This window comes from Debaryomyces hansenii (assembly GCF_000006445.2).
Source record: "Debaryomyces hansenii CBS767 chromosome B complete sequence".
NCBI classification, from domain to species: domain Eukaryota; kingdom Fungi; phylum Ascomycota; class Pichiomycetes; order Serinales; family Debaryomycetaceae; genus Debaryomyces; species Debaryomyces hansenii.
The window spans coordinates 400,622-423,141 of record NC_006044.2 but is presented as its reverse complement, the minus strand read 5'-3'; the positions used below and the strand labels follow the sequence as shown (position 1 = coordinate 423,141).

General features: G+C 36.8%; 12 protein-coding genes across 12 annotated transcripts; 3 read left to right on the top strand and 9 right to left on the bottom strand. All coding sequences in view use genetic code 12, as the record gives it.

The window, feature by feature from the left end:
- Positions 1–82: 82 nt before the first annotated feature.
- Positions 83–2,308, top strand: DEHA2B05170g (DEHA2B05170p; the record flags this gene model as incomplete). The annotated part of the gene is made up of 1 exon (XM_002770036.1): positions 83–2,308. The coding sequence occupies one exon, from the start codon at positions 83–85 to the stop codon at positions 2,306–2,308; it is 2,226 nt and encodes a 741-aa protein (XP_002770082.1).
- Positions 2,309–2,357: 49 nt separating this feature from the next.
- On the bottom strand, positions 2,358–3,476 carry DEHA2B05148g (DEHA2B05148p; the record flags this gene model as incomplete). Its single annotated transcript, XM_002770035.1, has 1 exon — positions 2,358–3,476. One exon carries the CDS (start codon positions 3,474–3,476, stop codon positions 2,358–2,360), a length of 1,119 nt encoding a protein of 372 aa, XP_002770081.1.
- Positions 3,477–4,435: 959 nt separating this feature from the next.
- Positions 4,436–4,888, bottom strand: DEHA2B05126g (DEHA2B05126p; the record flags this gene model as incomplete). The annotated part of the gene is made up of 1 exon (XM_457185.1): positions 4,436–4,888. One exon carries the CDS (start codon positions 4,886–4,888, stop codon positions 4,436–4,438), a length of 453 nt encoding a protein of 150 aa, XP_457185.1.
- Positions 4,889–5,073: 185 nt separating this feature from the next.
- Positions 5,074–6,189, top strand: DEHA2B05104g (DEHA2B05104p; the record flags this gene model as incomplete). The annotated part of the gene is made up of 1 exon (XM_457184.1): positions 5,074–6,189. The coding sequence occupies one exon, from the start codon at positions 5,074–5,076 to the stop codon at positions 6,187–6,189; it is 1,116 nt and encodes a 371-aa protein (XP_457184.1).
- Positions 6,190–6,438: 249 nt separating this feature from the next.
- On the top strand, positions 6,439–7,554 carry DEHA2B05082g (DEHA2B05082p; the record flags this gene model as incomplete). Its single annotated transcript, XM_457183.1, has 1 exon — positions 6,439–7,554. The coding sequence occupies one exon, from the start codon at positions 6,439–6,441 to the stop codon at positions 7,552–7,554; it is 1,116 nt and encodes a 371-aa protein (XP_457183.1).
- A 109-nt stretch (positions 7,555–7,663) lies between these two features.
- DEHA2B05060g (DEHA2B05060p) lies at positions 7,664–9,313 on the bottom strand (the record flags this gene model as incomplete). Its single annotated transcript, XM_457182.1, has 1 exon — positions 7,664–9,313. The coding sequence occupies one exon, from the start codon at positions 9,311–9,313 to the stop codon at positions 7,664–7,666; it is 1,650 nt and encodes a 549-aa protein (XP_457182.1).
- A 1,089-nt stretch (positions 9,314–10,402) lies between these two features.
- Positions 10,403–12,994, bottom strand: DEHA2B05038g (DEHA2B05038p; the record flags this gene model as incomplete). Its single annotated transcript, XM_457181.1, has 1 exon — positions 10,403–12,994. One exon carries the CDS (start codon positions 12,992–12,994, stop codon positions 10,403–10,405), a length of 2,592 nt encoding a protein of 863 aa, XP_457181.2.
- A 244-nt stretch (positions 12,995–13,238) lies between these two features.
- Positions 13,239–15,647, bottom strand: DEHA2B05016g (DEHA2B05016p; the record flags this gene model as incomplete). Its single annotated transcript, XM_457180.2, has 1 exon — positions 13,239–15,647. The coding sequence occupies one exon, from the start codon at positions 15,645–15,647 to the stop codon at positions 13,239–13,241; it is 2,409 nt and encodes an 802-aa protein (XP_457180.2).
- Positions 15,648–15,883: 236 nt separating this feature from the next.
- Positions 15,884–18,175, bottom strand: DEHA2B04994g (DEHA2B04994p; the record flags this gene model as incomplete). The annotated part of the gene is made up of 1 exon (XM_457179.1): positions 15,884–18,175. One exon carries the CDS (start codon positions 18,173–18,175, stop codon positions 15,884–15,886), a length of 2,292 nt encoding a protein of 763 aa, XP_457179.2.
- Positions 18,176–18,546: 371 nt separating this feature from the next.
- DEHA2B04972g (DEHA2B04972p) lies at positions 18,547–18,804 on the bottom strand (the record flags this gene model as incomplete). The annotated part of the gene is made up of 1 exon (XM_457178.1): positions 18,547–18,804. One exon carries the CDS (start codon positions 18,802–18,804, stop codon positions 18,547–18,549), a length of 258 nt encoding a protein of 85 aa, XP_457178.2.
- Positions 18,805–19,004: 200 nt separating this feature from the next.
- Positions 19,005–21,155, bottom strand: DEHA2B04950g (DEHA2B04950p; the record flags this gene model as incomplete). Its single annotated transcript, XM_457177.1, has 1 exon — positions 19,005–21,155. The coding sequence occupies one exon, from the start codon at positions 21,153–21,155 to the stop codon at positions 19,005–19,007; it is 2,151 nt and encodes a 716-aa protein (XP_457177.1).
- A 334-nt stretch (positions 21,156–21,489) lies between these two features.
- On the bottom strand, positions 21,490–22,312 carry DEHA2B04928g (60S ribosomal protein L21; the record flags this gene model as incomplete). The annotated part of the gene is made up of 2 exons (XM_457176.1): positions 21,490–21,961; positions 22,302–22,312. 2 exons carry the CDS (start codon positions 22,310–22,312, stop codon positions 21,490–21,492), a joined length of 483 nt encoding a protein of 160 aa, XP_457176.1.
- Positions 22,313–22,520: the final 208 nt, after the last annotated feature.

Genomic DNA, 22,520 nt, shown 5'->3' with positions numbered 1-22,520 from the left:
TCCGACTGAATTTTGAAATTTATCAAATAAAATGGTAGCTTTCTTTTTCCGTTTTTCTGTCAAAGTATCACTACATACATCAATGAATTACGACCCGATACACGATACATTTGTTAGTCAATCGACTAAGGAAACATCTGTGACAAATCCAGAGAATGAGAACGATACAAATTCTAAAGGTGCTAGCGTCAATGAAGTCGTTGAATCTCCAACGCGGAAAGCATTTTCTATTGAAAACTTAATGGGGCCTGGGAGCACTCCTTCAAGTATAGTAAATACAGAAGAGGGCGAAACGGAAACAGACGCGGAACATGATAATGATCATGATTTTACAGCTGCTAATTCATCAGAAGTGGAAGGTGATTTCTTGCCGAAGGAAAAGGGAGAGAAGAAATCCGGCAAAGCAAAGAAGACAAGTGCGTCATCTGCATCAAAGGGATTTCGGCACTTAAAAAAATCAGATGGAGAACCATTTTGGCGTCGTGATATTCAATACGACTTCCTCCAAGAATTGTTTGATGATGAAACTAAAGCATTTACTAATTATTTCCCATTTTGTGACATACCATCTGCCAACAACGAACCTAGAATTACATTTTCGGAACTTTATATAAGGACGTTAGCCGAATCTGGAAAATGTTCGAAGATCTTAAAAGAAAGATTATTGAAAGATGTTGAAATGGGTAAATCTGTTGGTAAGGTCTGTTTGTTAGTTAACGCTGGTCGTATGAATACAACAGTGAACTTTGTTCCTGAAATGAGGTCTACGTTGAGAACGTACCATTCAATCCCTTCCTTACAAGCAGACCCGGTGTATGGGGGATCCAAACCTTTGCAAGATACTCCTAGATTAAAATCTATACTTAAAGCAGTAACGGATGTTCATGAAGAATTGAAGTCTTTGGATGATATTCTTGAAAATCCTCCAGCGGATAAACCAAATACAAATCTTGTGCAGTTATTGTTTTTTTTAAGTAATAACGTGAAAGCAATTAAATTCCATCACGATAATTCTAATGAATACAACGACAGTAATAATTTTATGGAATTTTTTTTAAATTCTCATATTCAACCTAAGAATCGTGCTAGGAGATTTCTTTGGCTAGTTTATACCTATTTGGAAACTAGCTTTACTGAAAATGAACTAGAATTAAATCCATTTAACCCAAAGGAAATCCCACCAATAGAGTTAATACCAGATAATGAAGTTGATGAATTTGATAAAGATACAGATTTTGAGATTGAATATTCTGAAAAGATGTATAAAACAAGACTAAGATATTTGGCTGACGAAGAACACAATAATAATCCGAAACGTGGCAACAAGTCGAAGAAAGAGAAAGAAGTTATTGATACTGAAGATAATACGTTTGATGAATCGATAGATACATCATTGGAGCAAGCTACACTGCCTTCGGGTAAAAGGCCATTGCCAGTGGACGATGCGAAAGCACGTAAGAGGAAAGGTAAGAGAAATCCAGCTATGCATAACACCGTTATTTCTTCACCTTTAACAAAAAACGTGATAACGTCGTCAGCAGAGGTGTCTAATTCCAATGATCCTGAAAGTGAGCAGATAGTAGAAACAAAAGATGAAGCGAACAATAATTCCGGAAATGGAAACTTGAGCAGTAATACTGAAGGGAATGGATCAACAGGAACTTTTGAAGAGGTTCCACTACCAAATTACGAGCATCTTTCGTTTCCTATCGAAGGCCTTTCTTCTATTGTCGATTTATATGCTGGTTCAAAAGATATTCCTTTAACTCCCGAAAGTACAGTCTCTATAACAACACATAATAATATTATAACAAAATCTAAGCCGGTTATTCGTCAAGTTCGAAATTCCTCTAAAGCCACGGGTGTTGAATTTTCCAAAAAGACTGATGTGTTAACGGATTGGCTCTACAAATTTTTCCAATATAAGAAGTCTAGTTCCAATGGGCTTTTAGGAATGGAATGGGAATCAATTCGTTACGACTTAGTGCATGGATCCGAAGAGTTTATATATCGGGAGTTAGGTAGATATGTCAATTCCCAACAAGATTCACATGAGATGGTAAACAATGCTAATGGTTCCAATAATGCAGCTGATGCTAATGGGGATGAATTAGGTTTTGACTATTTACAAATTCACGACTTTAATCATTTCAATGAAAAAAATTCATTCTTGGTTGATTTGATATCCTATTGCCAAAAGTATTTTATTGAACAAGAAACTCAAAATCTTAAAGATAATACGCAAATCAAGAAGCTTATTAAATTTGATTTGCTTAAGGAGGAAGTTAACTATGCATATGATATATAGATTAGTTTTGAAAATATATTAAAAGTACATTAAATAACATGTGTGATGCTCAACCTGAGCTTATATGAAAAACATTATTGAACAATATACATACAGCGTTAAAAATACCATACTCTTTCGATAGTCTTAGGAATAGTGAATTAGCACCCTGTATGGTACAAGATGATTTCGGAACCCTTTCTTCTGTCGCCTGTATATCCCTGTCCTTCGTTAAAAATATTTTTGGATCAGATGCACACTCAGCATTCACAGAATTCGATACTACTATTTCCCACTGAAATTTGATCGTGAAATGATCATTTGAAGTACCATTCACCGGGATCGTAAATTCAACATTGTCCACCGATTTTAGTATAGAAAATATTGTAGCATCGTCTTCAATCTCTTGTTTTTTTAATAGATCGCCAATGTAACTCTCGGATTTTATGTACTGACGAAATTTTCTTATTAGCTTGTAGAGGGTGGAAATTCTTTTGTGTATAGCTATAGACAATGAATTCAAGCTGTACATTACTAAATCGACCTTTCCATTCAGTATGTAATTCTGAACTAGGACTTTAGTAAATGATGATGAAAGTAATGAAAAATTTGTCATAATGCCTTCTTTAACATTGTCATTAGCTATAGATATGGACATGATAGACTCATCAGATGAATTTATGCTTACTTCAATAGGTAGGCGAAATAAGTATGGTGATATGACTGTGTAACTGATAGTTCTGACAAAAGTGCTTTTCTTATCATCATACACAGTTGTATTTTGGGCTTCATTGATCTCTAAATATGGATAGAACTTTTTTGCCATGTTGAGTCGTTTCATCCAATCGTTGGATGGTAGCACATGTAAGTTGTTCAATATGTATTCGTTATCGTCTTGGTCTGCAGGTGCTTCCACAGGTTTAGGTTTTTGGCTTTCGATAAACCTTTTATCGTTATGTTCTAATAGTTTGCCAAGGCGATCTTTTTGTCTCTGCTTTTCATTCATATTTTGTAAGTATTTTACTTTAACCCGTAATTCCTCGACAGAACTTTTGAGCGACGTTCGCTTCTTAATCAAATCATTCCTCTCGTTAGACAAATCTAGCTTTATGCTTTGTTGATTTAACAATTTCTCTAATTCTTCTATTTTATCATCTGGCAGTTCAGATTTAGGTAACTGTAGTTGCATGTCGCCATTGTCACTATCTATATCTCCGTCATCTTCAAGTTTTTGCTTTGAATTATCTGAAGTATACTCGTGGATTTGTTTATGACTATTTTGGTCAACTTGGTCGAGTAAGATATCGGGATTTCTGTTTTGCTGACTTTCTACCGAAGGTTGACTTGGAGAAGTATTGAGGAGGTCCGATAATGACGTTATATCAGGTATATTACTCATCTAGCATCCACTAATGTAAATACTTCTGTTGTTGTTTACTCTAACTTATCACGCGGTATAGATTTCGAGACTGATAAATAATCGTTAAATATATTCAGGGCATCTCATCTACTAATACTTATATCTGAATTAAAGGTTTATAAATATGGTTTCGGTTCCAGAATTAAAGAACGTATGTTGAAGACATTTACTCACCAACTCCAAGAAGCAAATAAATTACTAACTAATGTAGTATATGGATAAAAAGTTATCGATTCAGCTAAATGGATCAAGAAAGGTAACTGGAACGTTAAGAGGGTATGATGTATGTATTTATTATTGAAGAAGCTGTATTCAAATAGTGGTACTAACGAATAAGGTGTTTTTAAACATAACATTAGATGAAGCGTTGGAAGAACAGAAGAATGGAGATAAATTAAATATTGGAACCATTGTAAGTAGCTTTTAATCGGGCATTCGAATAACCAGTGGTAAAGATCCAAGGTGAATACTAACAAACATAGGTCATAAGAGGGAATTCGATCGTTTCTATGGAAGTAAGTATACGAAATATTTCGAAGTGAAAAAGTACATACTAACAATTATTACAGGCATTGGAAAAGGTATAAATAATTTTAGTTCTAGTTTATTTATAATATAACTGATATGGGTGAACAACGTATTTGGCATGGCTTTATGTCTAATACCGCTTTTGTATAAAAATTTAATATATTAGACATCATATTATAATCAACAGATCGTGTACCAATTTATGGAAACCTTTTAACCATTTCTACACCATCGTTCTTGTATCCACACTTTTCATAGAATTTAACGTTATGAGGAGAACAATCCAAAATAATCTTATAACACCCCTTGTTCTTTGCCACTTCGGTCAAGCCGCTAATCATAGAAAATCCTAACTTCTTCCCTTGTTCTGACTTGGCCACGGCAATATCTTCAATATGACCGACCGATCCACATTCATGAATCACCTTTCTTTCTATAAACAACATTCCTGTAGCAACCACCGTTCCGTCATTATTGGTTATTACATGTGGCTGATATATCTCCGGTAACGACTGCCAGTTGTTGAAGACATCCGCAAACAATTCTGGTGATATTTCACCAACAGTAGTTAAAACCTTTAATGTTTCTAAATAATTGTTTGAGTAGTCATTTTGTTGTAATTGTCTAAACGAGTATCCTTCTGGTAATTGCATCGTATTAACACTCTATATAATATGTCTTGTGTCGTAAAAGGTTGATATATTTGTGAAAACTAAACCACGTAAACTCATGCGCTCTTAATCAGTTTTGAGAAACTACTAAGATCAATATAGTACAAATTTGCCATATAATAGTTACTCAACATCAATTACGAAAACTATATAAGAGGTGAGACACGATGGATTTTAAAGCAGATCAATTAAATTACAAGGCTGTTACTTATAGTAGTAACGCTGAGCCCATGACTATTACAGAACAATCCATCCCATTAGTCAAACAAGCAGATGGAAGTTACAATGTGCCGCCAAACAAGATCTTGGTGAAGGTTCATTCAGCAGCTTTGAATCCGGTAGATTTAATCTTGTACAGATCTGCATCTAAGGTACTTTCTTACTATAATAGTCAACAGGGGGTTGGTAGAGACTATTCAGGAACTATTGTTGCAATCGGTGAAGTTGCAGTTAAAAAGACGGACTTTAGTGTGGGGGACAATATATGTGGATTTTACAGACACATTCTTGGTAAGGGTACTGTTTCCGAGTATATTTTGCTCGATGGTACGTCTGTAAAGGATTCTGCAGTTGTCCCAGTTCCTAGGAATGTGTCTATGAATGAAGCAGCAGCATGGCCATTAGTGTTAGGTACGGCATTGACAATGACTCAGGGAAGGATCGAAGTTGGTTCAAATGCCAAAGTGCTAGTTTTGGGTGGATCTACTGCTGTTGGTAGGTTTTGCATTCAATTATGTAGAAACCATTTCAAAGCCAGTGAGATCATTGCCACATGCTCATCGTCGTCCGCACCAATCGTTAAGGGATTTGGTGCAGATAATACTATAGACTACACGAGATATCGTTCACTTGACGGACCCGTTATTCAGGCTGCTGGATCGGGAAAGTTTGATCTTATTTTGGATTGTTGTGGTAATGACGATTTATTCTCGTCTATGTCAAAGATCTTGAAACCCAAATCTAAAGGATCGCATTATGTATCTATTGCAGGGGATACGAAGGTAAGTTACTCTGGTGCAAGTATATTGAGTTTAATCTTACCATCAATTATGATCATGTTTAGGATTCTTATGAATTTGCTTGGTTTGAGCTCATATAACTATACGGTGCTCCTTTTGGAGCCCGAAAAGCAATGGGCTGAATTAGGTAGACAATTGATCGAAGAGGAGAAGGTGAAGATATCTATTGATAGCGTTTATCCTGTAGAGAACTTTTACGATGCTATTAAGAGAGTTGAGAGTCAAAGAGCTAACGGAAAAGTTATTGTTCAAATGAATGAGTAAAAATTGCAACTTATGATATTAACTATATTTATGATTAACCAATATACTTCTATGCTATTATCTTTATATTATATTATATGATTATTCTATAATCTCCATCATTTTTATTTTGTAGCTATATCTTATATCCAATGCAGCAGGAGCTGGTGCGATTCAACGATCAAAATTTACATTGTGGACCGAATATATAGTTAGTTTTGCCCTATAATATTGAATATATTACAGTTCAAAAGTATAAATATAAATACAATGGAATTGGAAGCTGATCAATTGAATTTCAACGCTATTACTTATAGCAGTAATGATAAGCCAATGGCTATTTCCAAACAATCCATCTCATTGGCCAAACAAGCAGATGGAAGTTACAATGTGCCGCCAAACAAGATCTTGGTGAAGGTTCATTCAGCAGCTTTGAATCCGATAGATTTAGTATTATACAACTCCGCTTTTAAAGTGTTGTCTTATTATAATAGTCAACAAGGAATTGGTAGAGACTATTCAGGAACCATTGTAGCAATTGGTGAAGTCGCAGCTAAAAAGACTGACTTTAGTATCGGAGACAAAGTATGTGGAATGTATACACATATTCTTGGTAATGGTACTGTTTCGGAATATGTCTTGCTTGACTGGACTTCGGATTTGTCGGTTGTCCCAGTTCCTAAAAATTTGTCTATGAATGAAGCAGCAGCATGGCCATTAGTGTTAGGTACGGCATTGACAATGACTCAGGGAAGGATCGAAGTTGGTTCAAATGCCAAAGTGTTAGTTTTGGGTGGATCTACTGCTGTTGGTAGGTTTTGCATTCAATTATGTAGAAACCATTTCAAAGCCAGTGAGATCATTGCTACATGCTCATCGTCGTCCGCACCAATCGTTAAGGGATTTGGTGCAGATAATACTATAGACTACACGAGATATCGTTCACTTGACGGACCCGTTATTCAGGCTGCTGGATCGGGAAAGTTTGATCTTATTTTGGATTGTTGTGGTAATGACGATTTATTGTCGTCTATGTCAAAGATCTTGAAGCCAAAGTCTGAAGGATCGCATTACGTGACTATTGCCGGGGATAATAAATATAGATATTCCGACGTTAGTTTATTCAGCATTCTTATCCCAACCCTTTTTGCCATTTTCAGGATGCTTTTATCCATGTTGGGCTTGAATTCTTATAATTTTTCATTCGCAGCAGTAAATCCGGAGAAACAGTGGGCTGAAACAGGAAAACAGTTAATTGAAGAAGAAAAAGTACAAGTATCTGTTGACAGTGTTCACCGAGTGGAGAACTTTTATGACGCTATTAAAAAATTACAGAGCCAACGAGCAAATGGAAAAGTTGTGATTCAAATAGATAGTTCAAATTAGTTTTAACTGATTTACGTAACATAAAAAGTATAAAATTAAGTCTTGTATTAGTGTAAATTTATATCTAAATTATAAGATGGTATTATGCGAGTAACTTCACAAGTAATGCTTAAGCATTAGGAGTTAAGATACCTTCTGGAGTGTCATCAGGTGATTTTTCTGAATTGGAGGAGGCATTCTCTTGCAATTCATTCTGTTCCTTATCGAAGTCATCATCAAGACCTAATTGAACATTGTATTCTTCAATATCTTTGACAGATAAACGTGGCATAGTAGCTGCAACTCTGAATGGTAATCTATTGTCAACATGTGCTTTGGCGAAAATGATATCAATCTCTTCTAAGGAACGACCGGCAGTTTCTGGATAAAAGAAGAAAATAATTGGAATGAAAGTATAATTCATAAGCGCAAAGAATAAATAACATCCAAAGGTACTTTGTGCAATGAAAATTGGGGTGAACATAACAACCCCGAAATTAGTTAACCAGTTAGTACAGGTGGAAACAGCTGAAGCTACGGTTCTTGTCTTCATTGGATTGATTTCTGGTGGATAAATCCAAGGCATTGGTAAGATAGTAAAACCGAAAAAGACAATAAACAAGAAAAGACCAACAGCAGCACCTTTGGCATCTTGAGTGTTTTCTCCATCTTCTGGAATCAAACAGGCAAATGTAATTGTAAATGAGATAGCTTGACCAATTGCACCAATTAAGAATAAGTTTCTTCTACCAAGTGTATCAACCAAGAAGAACGAAGGAATTGTGGATAAGGCATAGACGGTTGCAAAAACACCACCTAAAATCAAAGCCAATCTTCTTTCTAAATGAATAGTATCTTCAAATAACACGGTAGAATAATAAATTGCCGCATTACAACCAGTAAATTGTTGGAAAAATTGACCAGATGAACCAATTATCATTCTAGCAAAGTATTGCTCTTTACCACCTTTGAATAATTCCTTGAATCCGGCTTGGTTATTATCGAATCTCTTAATCGAGTCAGTAATGAACGTATATTCTGCGTAGATTTCATCATCATCTGGAGAAATATCTTTCATTGCAGCTAAAACTTCCATACCTTCAGCTTTCATATCGTGAGCGAACATCCATCTTGGAGATTCTGGCATTTCAATAGCTCCAAATAACAAGAAGATTGCAAATAATGCTTGGAAAGCAACTGGGAATCTCCATTGGACAGAACTATCAACATAAGATAATCCGAAATCGATCCAGTAAGCAACAAAGGTACCCACTGCAATGACAGAACCTTCGAAGTTGACTAAAAGACCTCTGTTTTCGGCTTTAGACATTTCAGATTGCCAAACTGGAATTGTAGCGGTATTCAAACCATTACCTACACCTGTAACCACTCTTCCGACAACAAACTGACCTAAACCCCATTGTGGACCAAATGCCGCAGTAGAAATGACGGTACCAATAATAATAATCAAAGAACCGCAAACAACTAAAATTCTTCTACCTGTTTTATCACCATAGAATAAAACAAATAAAGCACCAAACAAACATCCAATTTCGTAACAGGCGGTAACGGCACCTTGATTAACAGAAGCCCAGTGATCCTTACCTGCTGTTGGAGGGAATTCAGCATTGAATTGCTCACCAGTAATAAGACCAGACATTAAACCTTGATCGTAACCGAATAAGGAGAACCCAAGAGTAGCCACCACAGTGAACATTACTCTAAGACGTTTACCCCTTAACCCCATAGTGTTGGTTCTAGAAAAGATTTTTAAAGCCATTTTGAATATGTTTATAACTCCAAAAATCTATACTTGAAGAAAAGCAAAAATTTAATTTTCAACGGCATACCTCAGCCTTATATATATCGATGGAGAGTTTGGGGGAATGGAGACGAACGTCGAATGCTGCAAACGCTGGAAGAGGTTTGTTTTGCAAGCATTTACCGTCCGAAATAATACATGATGTAATAGAACGTATGCAACAAATTTTGTATTAACGTTACATGCAAGTAATGCTTCCAAATGCCCAGAGGCAAACTATGATTATCAAGGCTACAAGCAAATAAAGCCACCTGTTCTGCAATGTATTAGTAAAGCCTTCTACCGGATGACTACAAAAAGTAAGCCGACACTCAGTCTCACAATGAATTCCGACCATTTGCAGCAATAAAGTGTTGCCTCGGTTCTATTTTGTTGAAAACTTTTCACTGACCTCAAGATGATTTTCATGCATATTGAGATGACATATTTTAAACTTTAGTTTTTCCGGTCGCATGCATAAAATTCGTTAACACCGATGGTCAAAATAACAACCAAGGCTGTAGTCTCTGTATTTATTAATTGTAACAAAATCTATTTATTATGCAATAGGAAAAGAGTTCATATATGAGCCTTTGAATTCACTATCACTATTTCTAACCCATTAAGAAAAAAATTCGAAATCCCCTTTGACGTTTTTGACGTATATGCCGGGTATTTCGGCTGTAAGTAAAATAAAGTTTCCGATAATTAATAAGGTTAGGAACAAATAGCGATGACATTTCTTACTTTTAGTAATGCGTTATGTCATTTTTGACGTTAGACTTCACGTCAGGTGACATTAATTAATCCGAAAATACTAAGTGCATGGATGTGATATCGTTGCACCTCGCAGGGCAACACTATTCGGGATATTTTTATGCAAAATAACTAATGCTGGCTTACAAAGCCTCTGTAAACGCCCTTCAGGTAACCAGCACTTGCTTCTAGAAACTATTAATAATAAAAATAATAATACATTATAATACTTAGGTGAAACAGACATCTATATCGGTTGCCCGAACATATATATACATCATTAAATAATAATTCATTCTCTGAATAAAGTGCTTAACAAATATGCACGGAGTCGTAGATCTTATTCAAATCCCAACGTTTTGTTATATTTGCTTGTAAGCTTCCTTTGATTATATCAAATAGCCAACTGAATTCAGATTTATTGTATTGTAGCCATTGATCATGCAATTCATCGATTTCTCGTTCCCGTTTATTGTCGACTAGTGACGAGGAAAACATGGAGTTGGAACGTTTTCCCGCTTTTTCCAGGCGTTCCGATTTCTCCACCTCTGCTCCACTATCAGCATTACTGTTACTTTCACTTTCACTTTCCAGATCATCCGCAAGAACCCACTGCAAAAGACATGCTTTTTTCAAGTCAGACTTATTGTAGTCACCCGAAGTTATGATTGATCTCAAGGTTGGTTCATATGGGTGTTGAAATGGTAGCTTTCCAGTACACATTGTATACATTAGCACCCCCAATGCCCAAATGTCGGCCGACGGTCCTAAAGGTGGTGGGGATGGTAATAGCAATTCCGGTGATGCGTAAGGTAGCGAACCAATATGCGAATGTGGAAGCCCCGAATCGATTTTCCCTTCGGTTATTTTATTACTATTGTGAAATTGATATAAAGTATGGTGTGAATGTTCAGGAGTTAAATCTACTGATTGTAATGATGGTCCTAGCTGCTTAAACATATGATCCATGCCTATTTTTGAGTCATCCGTAAATAAATGCCTCGTATTCTTTGTATCACCTCCATAATATGGCTTCCTTAAGTCGGTAGTTGATGACTTACTTCTGATAGTCGAGGAAGGCGAATTTTGGGTCGGAGATAAAAAAGACGATTTCTTGCTAACTCTTGACGTGTAAACTCTAGACATCCCGAAGTCACATAATATCACTTTTAAATCATCCTTATTACGGTCATCCACTAATGCGTTTTCCAATTTTAAATCACCGTGGACTACTCCCATTTCTTCATGTAAATAAGTTAAAGCAGAAATAATTTGCTTTATAAACGTTTTTGTTTGTGATAAACGCATTCTCTGGCTTTCTATCAGGAATGAAACAGGGCCAGTCATGTTTTGCATGCCGAAGTTATAAATACCCCATGATGATACAAGTTCGAATAACGTCCCGCCAAAGATTCTATTAGTTATACAAAATATCGCTGTATCAGTTTCTAAGTGGTCAATCAAGGGTAAAATATTGTCATGCTGGAGTCGCTTCCATATATTAATTTCTTTCTTGAAGACTTCTAATACCTTAGGGTTATGCTGAGGGGGTCTTGAATGAGTTGGAGAATTTCTATTACTCTGTGAAAGCGAGGGTGCCGAAACACTGTCTATATTTCTGCTAGATTTAACAATTTTCACAGCTTTAATTACACCACCTTCACCACTGCATTCTCTAATTGTTCCCCAAGCACCAAATCCTATAATTTTTCCCAATTTAAATCCCATTACAATGGCACCTTTTTCATCCACGTTATTCTTTTTTGGTTGCGCTTCTTCCATCTTCTTTAGATCAGAGGAAGATGAAGATGACAAAGCCAACAAACGGCCTGCAACGGTATTGGTGCTATTATGACGAGATCTCCTTGCAAAACTTCCGTTATTCGAGCCACTTCCTGGTGTTCTCCCCGCACTAGAAGGCATTTTTTCATTTAAATATTGCTTAGCAAAAAGTGAAAATTGGGAGTAGTCAATTGAATCTGAAAATGACTTCACCACCTTCCGCCTCTGTGAGTATGGTAAATCATTGAAATTAGGTGGTAAACTACTAAGGATCAATTCATAATTAATATCACCCGTACTTGGATCAACTATTTGAGACGATTTTAACCTTCTCTTTTTATGGTCAGAATCAACAGTCGAAGTCAATGTGGAAGTTGAATTATTAACATCCTTATTCGTAGTCGCAGGAGCTGTGCTACTCGTATTCTTAGGAACTCTACTAGCCTTCATGAAATCACTCAATTTCGAAAACGAATGCTTATTATTACTGTTCAAATGACCTCTCAATGCTATTGGTTGGGGCGAGACCTTAGCATGTAACTTGTTCAAATCCAAGTACGATGCATCCCTACTCAGGGGCGTATTCGAAGTGCTTGTTGATGTGCTTGTAGAGACTGCCCCGCCATACAAACCTGCAAGATTCTGATCTGATGGCCTGTTCCATTTGTAAACCATGTCCCCAAAATTCAAGCCCGGAATGTATTCATCCTCTAAACCAGACAAATACTCGCTAAAGCCAGTAGTATATTCATTATTAGGACTCATAGGACTATGGTCCGAATCCGGAGAGTGTGTCCTAGTTCCCAGCCTCCGTCTACTCTCTTCGAATGGGCTCCGTATTTCATCTCTACTGCTATCTGCCTTATTTTGACGCCTACTTAACCTATAATTATTATCCTTTTTGTCCGCTATCACCTCATTAATTGATCCCATGTTTCCTGACGAGCTATCAATATCCCGAGACCCCCTCTGTGACCCCATGTCATTGCTTTCGTGTTCATATTCTATTTCATTTTCATCGTATTCTAAATCATTACCATCGTACAGTCCTAATGTGAATTTGGTCTCATCCAAAAGGCTCACCATTGACACCTTTGGTTGTGATTTGAGCGGTATATCCATTCTAGTTTAATTATTAACGTTACGTGATAATATCAATAACTTAAATAATTCTTACTTTCAATTGATGCCCTAGGTCATCCGTATTATAGATTCTACAAGTTTATCTACCTTTAATCTAGTTTATATTCACTGTATGCTCTTTGACTATTGATATAAGAAGAATATTAATAACTGCAATGTCGTGAATGACCACAAATAGTGGAGTGACGCGACATATTTGGTAACAACATAATATGTAGTATACTCATTGTTTAGACATAATCAACGGGTTTAGGAACGGTTCTGCTAACATATCAATAGCGTCAGGACGTTTCTCGTAGTCTAACTCGAACGTCTTATACAAAAAGTCTTTAGCTTCAGAAGTACACCATTCTGGAATTTGGGGGGTTATGTGGGTCCCTATTTTGAAAATAGCTTGCATCTGGCTAAAATCAGGAAATGGATGCTTACCTGTAAACATCTCCACAATAAGACATCCTACGGACCAGATATCGGCCTTTTTTGTATAGGCAGTTTGTTTCACAACTTCTGGAGCCATCCAGTAGACCGAACCTTGTAGAGAGGCTCTTCTTTCGCCTTTTTTCTGACTATTTGTCTCGTCGTCCATGTCGACATCGGAATTTCCCACCTTCTTGGAGATTCCAAAATCACTGATTTTAACGGTTCCCTTGATGTCAATCAAAATGTTTGCCCCCTTGATATCTCTGTGAATGATGTCTTCTCCGTGTAGATAGCTTAGACCGATGAGAATCTGGCGAATGAAGTTCCGTATCAAGGGTTCCTCAAATGGACCGTACGAGGAAAGCATCGATTGCACCGACCCACCAGGAACGTACTCTAAGAAAATATTCAAGAAATTATCATCTGTGGAGGATCCTAGATATCTCACAATATTTTCGTGGTTGATTTCCTTTAGCAACGTCATTTCGTGCTGTAAAGCCTCGATCATGGCCGTTTGCAGACTATTATTTATACTGTTCTTATCGGGTAAACTTACCTGCTTGACAGCCATCAACTCTCCGGTGAGTGGGTTCATTCCTAAATAGACTGTACCAAAACTACCAGCACCAATACGAGCACCCTGTAACCAATTCTTAGGTCCATCCTCTGAAATAGAATCGAGCATGTTATCCTTAAAATCATGGTCAAGCTCTCCACTTGTGTATGTACCATATTCGTCAATAAAATCGTCTTCATCGTCATCAGAATCAATGCTTAATAGTTCGATACGTGAATTTCTATTATTATCTGTGTGAAATGGATCAACAAAGCTAGCAGCAATTGAACTTCTATTCAATATAGGAGAAGTATGAGATTTCATCGATTTTGGTTCAAATGAACCTTGGCCTGGACCGCTGATATCTGATCCAATTGATTGGGGTTTACTAAAAACAGACTGGACATCATTTGAGCTCACCGCCTGGTCGATTGCATTAATATTATTCACCATCATTTCCCCAATGGTCCTCCCACTAGGCTTTCTTTTTGCCGCTACAGAATTTTGGTCCATTGATGAAACAGATGGAGTTCCTGGGGCTCCATTGGGGCCAGACACAGTTCCATTGCTTAAAATTGATGATCTTTTATTCTGTGAATTGTGGATCGAAATGTTACTGCTGGCTCCGGATAGAATGGAAGATGGGAGGTTAAATCTTCGTGAAAGTCTAACGCTGTATCTGACAGAATTACGTACGGTGGCTTCCAAATCCTTTTGATGTGCCTCTGGAAAATATTCAGCCAAGTTGGAAGAGATCAATTCACTAGGTGGCCTCTGTCCAAAGAAGTTTCTCAATATTGGACTAGCATGCGTCTTTCTAGGATCTGGCATATGATATTGACTGAAATTGTCTTGGCTCTTTGTTTTCAATGAATCTGTTTGGCTATATCTTTCATATTTGGCCATAAGCCTTTTTGAGCTCTCAATTGCCATATCAGAAGGGTATTCATCCTTGCGACATAAAATTATTCTATGTTTTTCTAACCTGTCAGGAGAGTAACAAATGGTCACTAATTCAACATCAAAAAGTAAATTCACACCAGGATTACTCTTACTATTTAACGATGTGTGGATATATGTATTATATAATGTCTCCTGTTGTTTTATTCCCAACCTTTTCAATACCTTACGTTTGATCGATTGTGCATTGAAACATCCAGTTACATTCACTTTCTTTGTAGATCCATCTTGCAAAATAAACGTTACGTTCTTATTAGCATCCTTATTGGCAGCATTGGACGAGGAGGAAACATTACTGTGCAAATATGGGTTATTAGTTAAAGTTGTCAAGGTACCTGATTCATTCGTAGGAGTGGATACGGATCCGTTACTAATATTTCCCCCAGATAACAGTGTAATACTGTCTGTCAGATGCAAATTCATTATTTTGTACAACTCATCCACTGTAATATTATCAGCTAATTTTTCAGACTTCATGCTTGAAATAGCTAATTCTAACCTTAGTCTATCTCCTAACTTATTAATCCCAATCTCTTTGAGCGATGAACTATCTAGCTCTTTTAATAGGTCGAATGTTATCCCATTTTCTATAAATTTGTTGTAATGATGCTGGCAATTAGATTTGATCAACCACTGCTTTAATTCTCTGGAATCTTGATATAATTCTCCTAAAACTTGGTCTCCCAGCAAATGCATGGTGAAACTAGTAGAATTTCTATGCTCATCTGGAAATTCATTCATTATTGCTTTGTAAACTACCAGAGTGTTAGAGATATAATAAAGAATATAATCTATCAATATGCCTATATATTTCGATCTGGAATCTAACGTTTCAGTGTGGAAGGCTGCGCGTGAGATTTTAAAGAATAACTGTATATTATCATAGATAAATATATAAAATTCAACCTAATGTACACCTTTGCGACGTCAATCTAGTTGGAATTAACGACATTACCACCTGACACCAAAGTTTGGTGGTCAAAGTCAACATTTGGCTCACTTTCTTTTCTCTTCCAACTTTTAATCTCCCCAGCACTAGTATCAATATCAAAAACTCTCATCCTTCTTATATATCCACCATAGCCACCATAGCCACCTTCACCAGATCCACCACCATAACATAACCAAAGAGCGTTTTCATTTTCATTATTTGTTGCATCTTGTAAGCAGTAATCATTACAGTGATCATGCCCGACACTGGCGACTGATACCCCCAACTTTCCTAAGGTGGACCTGGCACCAGAGTTGTACCTTGGAGCAGTTATGCCTTCCTTCTTTTCACCGACCATAGGTTGGTCAAGGTTTCTATATTCAGGCAAGGGAATATGGAAAAAGGCCATTGATAAATGGATGTGAGTATAAGCTGCAATTGATTTTTGCAAACTTGCAGCTTCTCTTTCTAACCATTTCAACTGAGATTCTTTCAACCAGTCATAACCGGGGGTTACCTTTGGGTTTAATGAATACTTGTGGGTATCCAAAAAGAACAAGGTCATAGCTGTGTTACGGGAAGAAGGTCCTTCAATCGTCAAAGCATAATTCCCAACGCCGGCAACTTCGTCAGCACCTAGGGAAGCTAAAGAATATGGTAAGTTTGCAGACAAGCTCATAATTTCTGTTCTAGACAAAGATCCCTCGTCGTCATGGTTTCCCATGGTAACTGCAAACGGTATACCTCTCTTGATGAAAGGATTTAAGGCTTTAAATAAAGCTGTTTCTGAATCCTTTGCTTCATCGCCAAAGATCTGATCACCAGTCAACACGACTAAATCCGGTTTTTCTAAGTCGAGCACTTTCTCTAAAAACTTCAATGTCCTTGAATCGGCCTGGCAGCCAGACTTTGTTTCCGCCGGCGATGGATCTCTACATTTACCAACACCAGTTGAGAAATGTAAGTCAGCAACCTGGAGAATTTTAAATTTTCCATCGGGGTTGACCTTGAGTGGTTTAATATCTTTCTTATAATCAACTCTAGGACCTTTCCGAATTGAAATATACGCGGGTTTATCAGAAGGACTCAAAACTTCTCTCAATGGACCATCTTTAATTAATCTCCAATTCGGTCTTGGGTCCACAGCATCCTCACCAAACAATATGTCAATACCTGTTATAGCATTAGAATCCGCGTTGCCATATTTCAACCAAATACCGTTAGATTTATAAGTCCATCTTGATGCGACTAATTCTTCTTTAGTTGGAATATGATAGCTTACCTCCAAATTATGCCTAGTAGTTTCAGTACCTCTCTCGTTTAAATTTTGACGTTTTACCTTGTCATCGTGTGAAGCTTCATCCTTCTTATTCTCGATTACTTTTTCTATATTCTTATTCTCAGAGTCCTTAATATCATCCTTGGTACCCTCTTCTGTATTTTCTTTTTCCTGGGTATCTTTCTCTTCTGGCTTCTTCTTACTTGATGAATTCGAATTCTTTTCCTCTTGATTCTTCTCATCGTCTTCACCACCTTTGATCTTATCTATCTTGATCAATTCATTTTCTTTATCCTTCCCTCTATTTGCACTTTCTGCGGCCTGCCTATCCTGTTCCAATTTTATATTGATCTTATTACTTGCAGATTTATCCTTATCCACAGTCAATGCTTGCAATTTTTCTCCCTTCATCTTTGCCTTTTGCTTTTCAACTAACACATCATGATGACCATCATCATACACTTTCTCGGAATGAAATTCCTTTAAAATATACATAGGAATATTCAATTTATCATTTTCTGATATTTTGGCGTCAATCAAAGGATTAGAGATCGCAACATCAACTATTACTTGATTATTCTTCTCGGCCTCTCCCCTCTTTTGTGTTGCATCTTTTGCACCTTCTTCCGTTAGAATATTTCCTTGTAATGCTTCCTTCTTTGCCTTTTTATAAGAAAAATATTCCTTACGGTACCACGAAGATCCTAGACTTAAATCTTTATCAATCTTGAGCCACTGGCCTGAACCATATAAATTACCCATTAACCCTTCAGATGCACCTGGAAGACCACAATTTTCATTCTTCGACTTCATCTTGAAGCAATTCTTTATAGCTATATCAACAATGAACAGGTCTGCAGCGGGCTGGAAAAATGATGGTAAAAACCCAGTTGGTAAATAATCATTTAGTCCAACATTATTTCTATTCGCCACTAGAAGAACCACAATCGTAATAAAGAATACCAATAAAAGATAACCTAGTTGACGTATCCACCTTCTAGGTAGCGCAAACATTGTTAACTTCACAAATTGTATAACACTTCAAAATCAGTAACCCATTCGTTAAGCTGACTGATGAACGAGATCTACATCAAATGATTTCGCCCTGCATATGAATAGTCGGTATCATCGAAAGGATAGTTAATGCTTTACACAGCTAAATTTGTACAACAAAATAGTTCATGGTAGCTGGGAATTGCAATAGCTTGCAACCATTAAGATATACTACAAAAACTTAATAGTTTGTCTCATCAACCATGTATATTCTTAACATAACTAATTTAAATAGATTACTCTAAAAAATCGTAATTCTATCAAGTATCAAATTCGTAACAGTTACGTCACACACTTACTATCGTAACATCATTAACCATGTAGTAGTCCCATTAGCTGTCCTTTTTTTCTTTCAAATTGTTACGTTCTTCTTCCAATTTCTGTTCCTTAGCCTTAGCTTCAGGCTCGACATCTGGAAACGAGTTTGGATCAACTTGAGGTTTGTGTTGCTTTGGATCAATTACGACATGATGGGGCTTGTTAATTGAACTGAATGGCACCTGTTTACCACCCATGTTAATCATCAAGTTATCTGGATTAAAGTTTTCCAGATCGAGCTCTTCTTGGGTTAATTTTTTACCTTCTGACATACTGGTACCACGGAAACTGTAATAGATATATATTAATGATAAAATTATACAGCTGAATAGAATTGGATTCATCTAATATAAATAAGTATCAATAGGTGGCAATTAGGAGTTGGCAAGCTTTATCTATTATTGTGGTTGCTTCACATGACTAGAAATGGCTATATGCAGAAAATTGTTATTTAGTATTCTGATAGTATAGCCTAAGGAATAGCTTCAGTTACATTATCTATGGAATCAGGGCCTCCTGCGACTCCGTTTGCAACTCCGCCTGTACTGTTATTCATACCCACTTCTGGAATCATTCGGGTACTTAAGCCCATAGCATAAATTGTTATAAACATAACAATACAGTGTAGGCCGAAACAATATACCATAAATAGCATTCTGGTAGTTCTAGTAGCAAGAATTGCTCTTGTAAGTGAAATAAATAATCGCTCTATTGGGGAAAGCTTTGAACTAATTCTTTCCTGTTCGCGGACTCTAAATTGTTCGATGGGGTGCAATTTGGATTCGTACGTTTCTTGGTATGGGTTGCGCTCAAGATCAATTGAATTTGGTTTAGGCTGGAGAAGTCTTCTATTAGATGTTCTGGAGCTAAATGACTGGGTCTCTGTTGATCCACTATTATTGCTGTTCTTGAAGGATGCCAAATATCTAGTTCTTTCATATAATTCCTCATTATCTTTCTTAAGGCTGTTCATTTGTCTCTTCAAATCGCTAACAATATTGTACTGTTTCCTGAGATCATCTTCCAACTCATTATTCCTATCTCTAAATCTGTCTCTTTGTTTGGTAATTATTGGTAATATGGATGACACATCACCCGCAGGTGACGAGCCGACTGTGTTTAAAGATGCAATACTTCCATTTTTCGGACGCCCTGGGGTTATTCTACTCACGCCTGAGATCATGCTCATGTTGTCGTTAAACTTTTGTCCGTCTTGCACACCTGCTAAGTCATTTTCTAACCTTTGGTTCAACTCCTGCGCCTTGACTAATTCTTCATTTGCCTTAGTAAGCTTAGAATCCAAATGGTTGATTCTGTTAGTTAAATCCTCATGCTGAGATCTGAAATCGGCCAATCCCTGAGTTAAGGTTTTATTTCTTTGAATCAAGAGCGAATCAATTTGCTTGCGGTTATTATCGGTTCCGTCAGAATCGGCCCCATCTTCAACACCATCTTCGTCATGTCCGAATTCAATTTGTCTTATTAAGTACAATTCACGCTTTATTTCGTCGTAGTCGCCTGTTTTTTCAAGCTTTTCTTTACAATTCTTAACCTCCTGCGTCAATTGAGAAATTTCTCTATTGAATGAATCGGTCTTGTTTGCATTTTCCTTAGTTATGCCATCCAATTTCTTTCTATGCTGATCTAAATTAGCAATCAATAAAGCATTCTCCCCTTCAAGCTCTGAAACCTTTTTCTCATATTCTTCCTTCAAATTCTTTCTTTCGACATCACTCTTGGATCTAGATAACTCTCGTCTGAGTTCTTCATTTCTCTTTTCCAATTCAAATACCCTTTTCTTAGCTGATTCTGCATCTCTTGAAACTATTTCTAATTCTGCTAATACAGAAGCAGACGCATTCGTTTCCGTACTTCCAAGCTGCTTATTATGCGATGTCAATTGCAACTCGGTGACTTCTTTGGAAGTTCTTAATTCCTCCACTTTTGCCTTCGTCTCGTGCATTTGCTTTTCATAGTTCTTCTCTTTTTCGAGCCAATTGCTCTGTTTTTCATCAATCAATGCCTTGAACTCTTCTTCTTTGGCATGCAACTTGGAACTTAACAATTCTGCTGATTTCTGTTCATTTCTCAAAAGCCTCTGTTTCAATTGATCATAATCAGCCTTCTTTGATAACTCGTCGTTTAATTTTGATACTTCCTTCCGTAATGATTCAGTCTCAGAGGATGCGATTACCGCGTCCAACGATAATTCCAAGAGAGGTCTAGGATCCGGTGCTTCTGCCAACAACCGGTAAAACCCAAAGAAATAGCCCTCCACGTCTTTCTTCTTATTTGTTAAAGAGTCAATTTCATTTTGATACAACTTGAGTAATCCTTTAATTTGATCGAGTTTGTCAGGGTCTTCTAACTTTCTGAACTCTTTGGTCTTAGTGGCCAAATTTTTCCTACGTAATAAAGAGTCTGCCTGATCATCTTTCAACTCCAACCCTTGAACATCCAATTTCTTTTGTAGCGAAGGAAGATCAATTTGTGTCCACGTCTGTAATGCAGAATGGAATGAAGTCGAGGTTTGCGATTTACCTTTGATTTCTTGCACCTGTTCGACTTTAGAAATTTTTGTATCTAGTCCTGGGTTTGAACTGGCTTTATCTTCTTCTGCCATATTTCCCTCTTTTGAAACCTAATAATATTCGTTCTGTTTTGGTTGGGTTTATGATCATTGTTTAATCCTTGATTCTGGTAACTGGTTCTATCGTTAGTAGTATGGGTGTCACGTGATTCATTTTGGCTACTTGTCCACAGTAAAGCACAAGCTTTGGTTACAATACTTTTTGGGGTTTCTCCTACAGAGTTAAAGAGTATATAACTGAAGCAATCAGTTATGCTTACTCCGGAGGTTTTATACTTTTACATGCATTAATTTATAGTTTTTGTATTTAAAAAGAAAAACGATCAAGTCTCAATTCCAACTTAACAAACATAAAATAATAAAGCAATTAAATGAAGGTTTCATAAGGAACTGGAGCTAAGGTTTGTGGAACGTTTTCCTTGGTAGTAACAACTCTAGCGTCTCTTGGCTTAACAGGTTGTCTCTTCAAGTGAACGTGTTCACCGTTGGCCTTGGCTTCTCTCTTTAAAGCAGCGTTAGATTTAACTCTGTTGATGAATTCTTGACGACAAGCGGAGTGCTTAATGTGTTCGACTCTCAAGTTAATTCTCTTTTCGAGGTATCTGTTACCAACAACTTTGTAGATAATAACACCAACAGCAGACTTGGTGACGTTGTAAACGATACCAGTCTTACCTTGGTAGTACTTATGTGGCATACCCTTTTGGATAGAACCATTGGCCTTGATATCAACGATATCACCAACTCTGTAAGTCTTCAAGTAAGTAGATAATGGAATAGCACCATGCTTCTTAAAGTCACGTTGAAAAAGGTAACGAGTACCGGATCTATAACCACGACTATAATTATGTTAGTACTGAGTTTTCAATTTACAAAACTTCCTTGAGGATTCGTATCATACATCTTATTCTATTTCACTTCTCATCCATTACAATCTGCACCAGAACCTAGGTCACAGAAGCTGCTAAAATCCTCTACTCCGATTTTCTTATAGACATTCCCATGTTAAGTGTCAACTGTTTCTGATCCATAATAATACAAGATGTTCTCCTTTATTTCGATTCTGTATCCATAGTTTGACATTTTACTTCGTGCTATTTTCAATCGAATATTCATCCCTTTACAACATATGATACGTAATACTCTCATTTCTGTTTAGTTCATGTTCTTGACACATACGATTTACCCATTTTTAATCTTGTTCAAGTATAATTGAAACCTTCAAAACTCCTTCAAAATGTATGTATATATTGAAATTATCATAGCTAGTCGGAGTAGCGAGAATTTGAAAATTTTCATTTTCGATGTTTTTGTGTAACATCGGGCTGGAACCCTAATTGAGTAATAGCTATAGTGATCTCATGAACATGGTGATAAGTGTTGCATGGTGCCCAATAG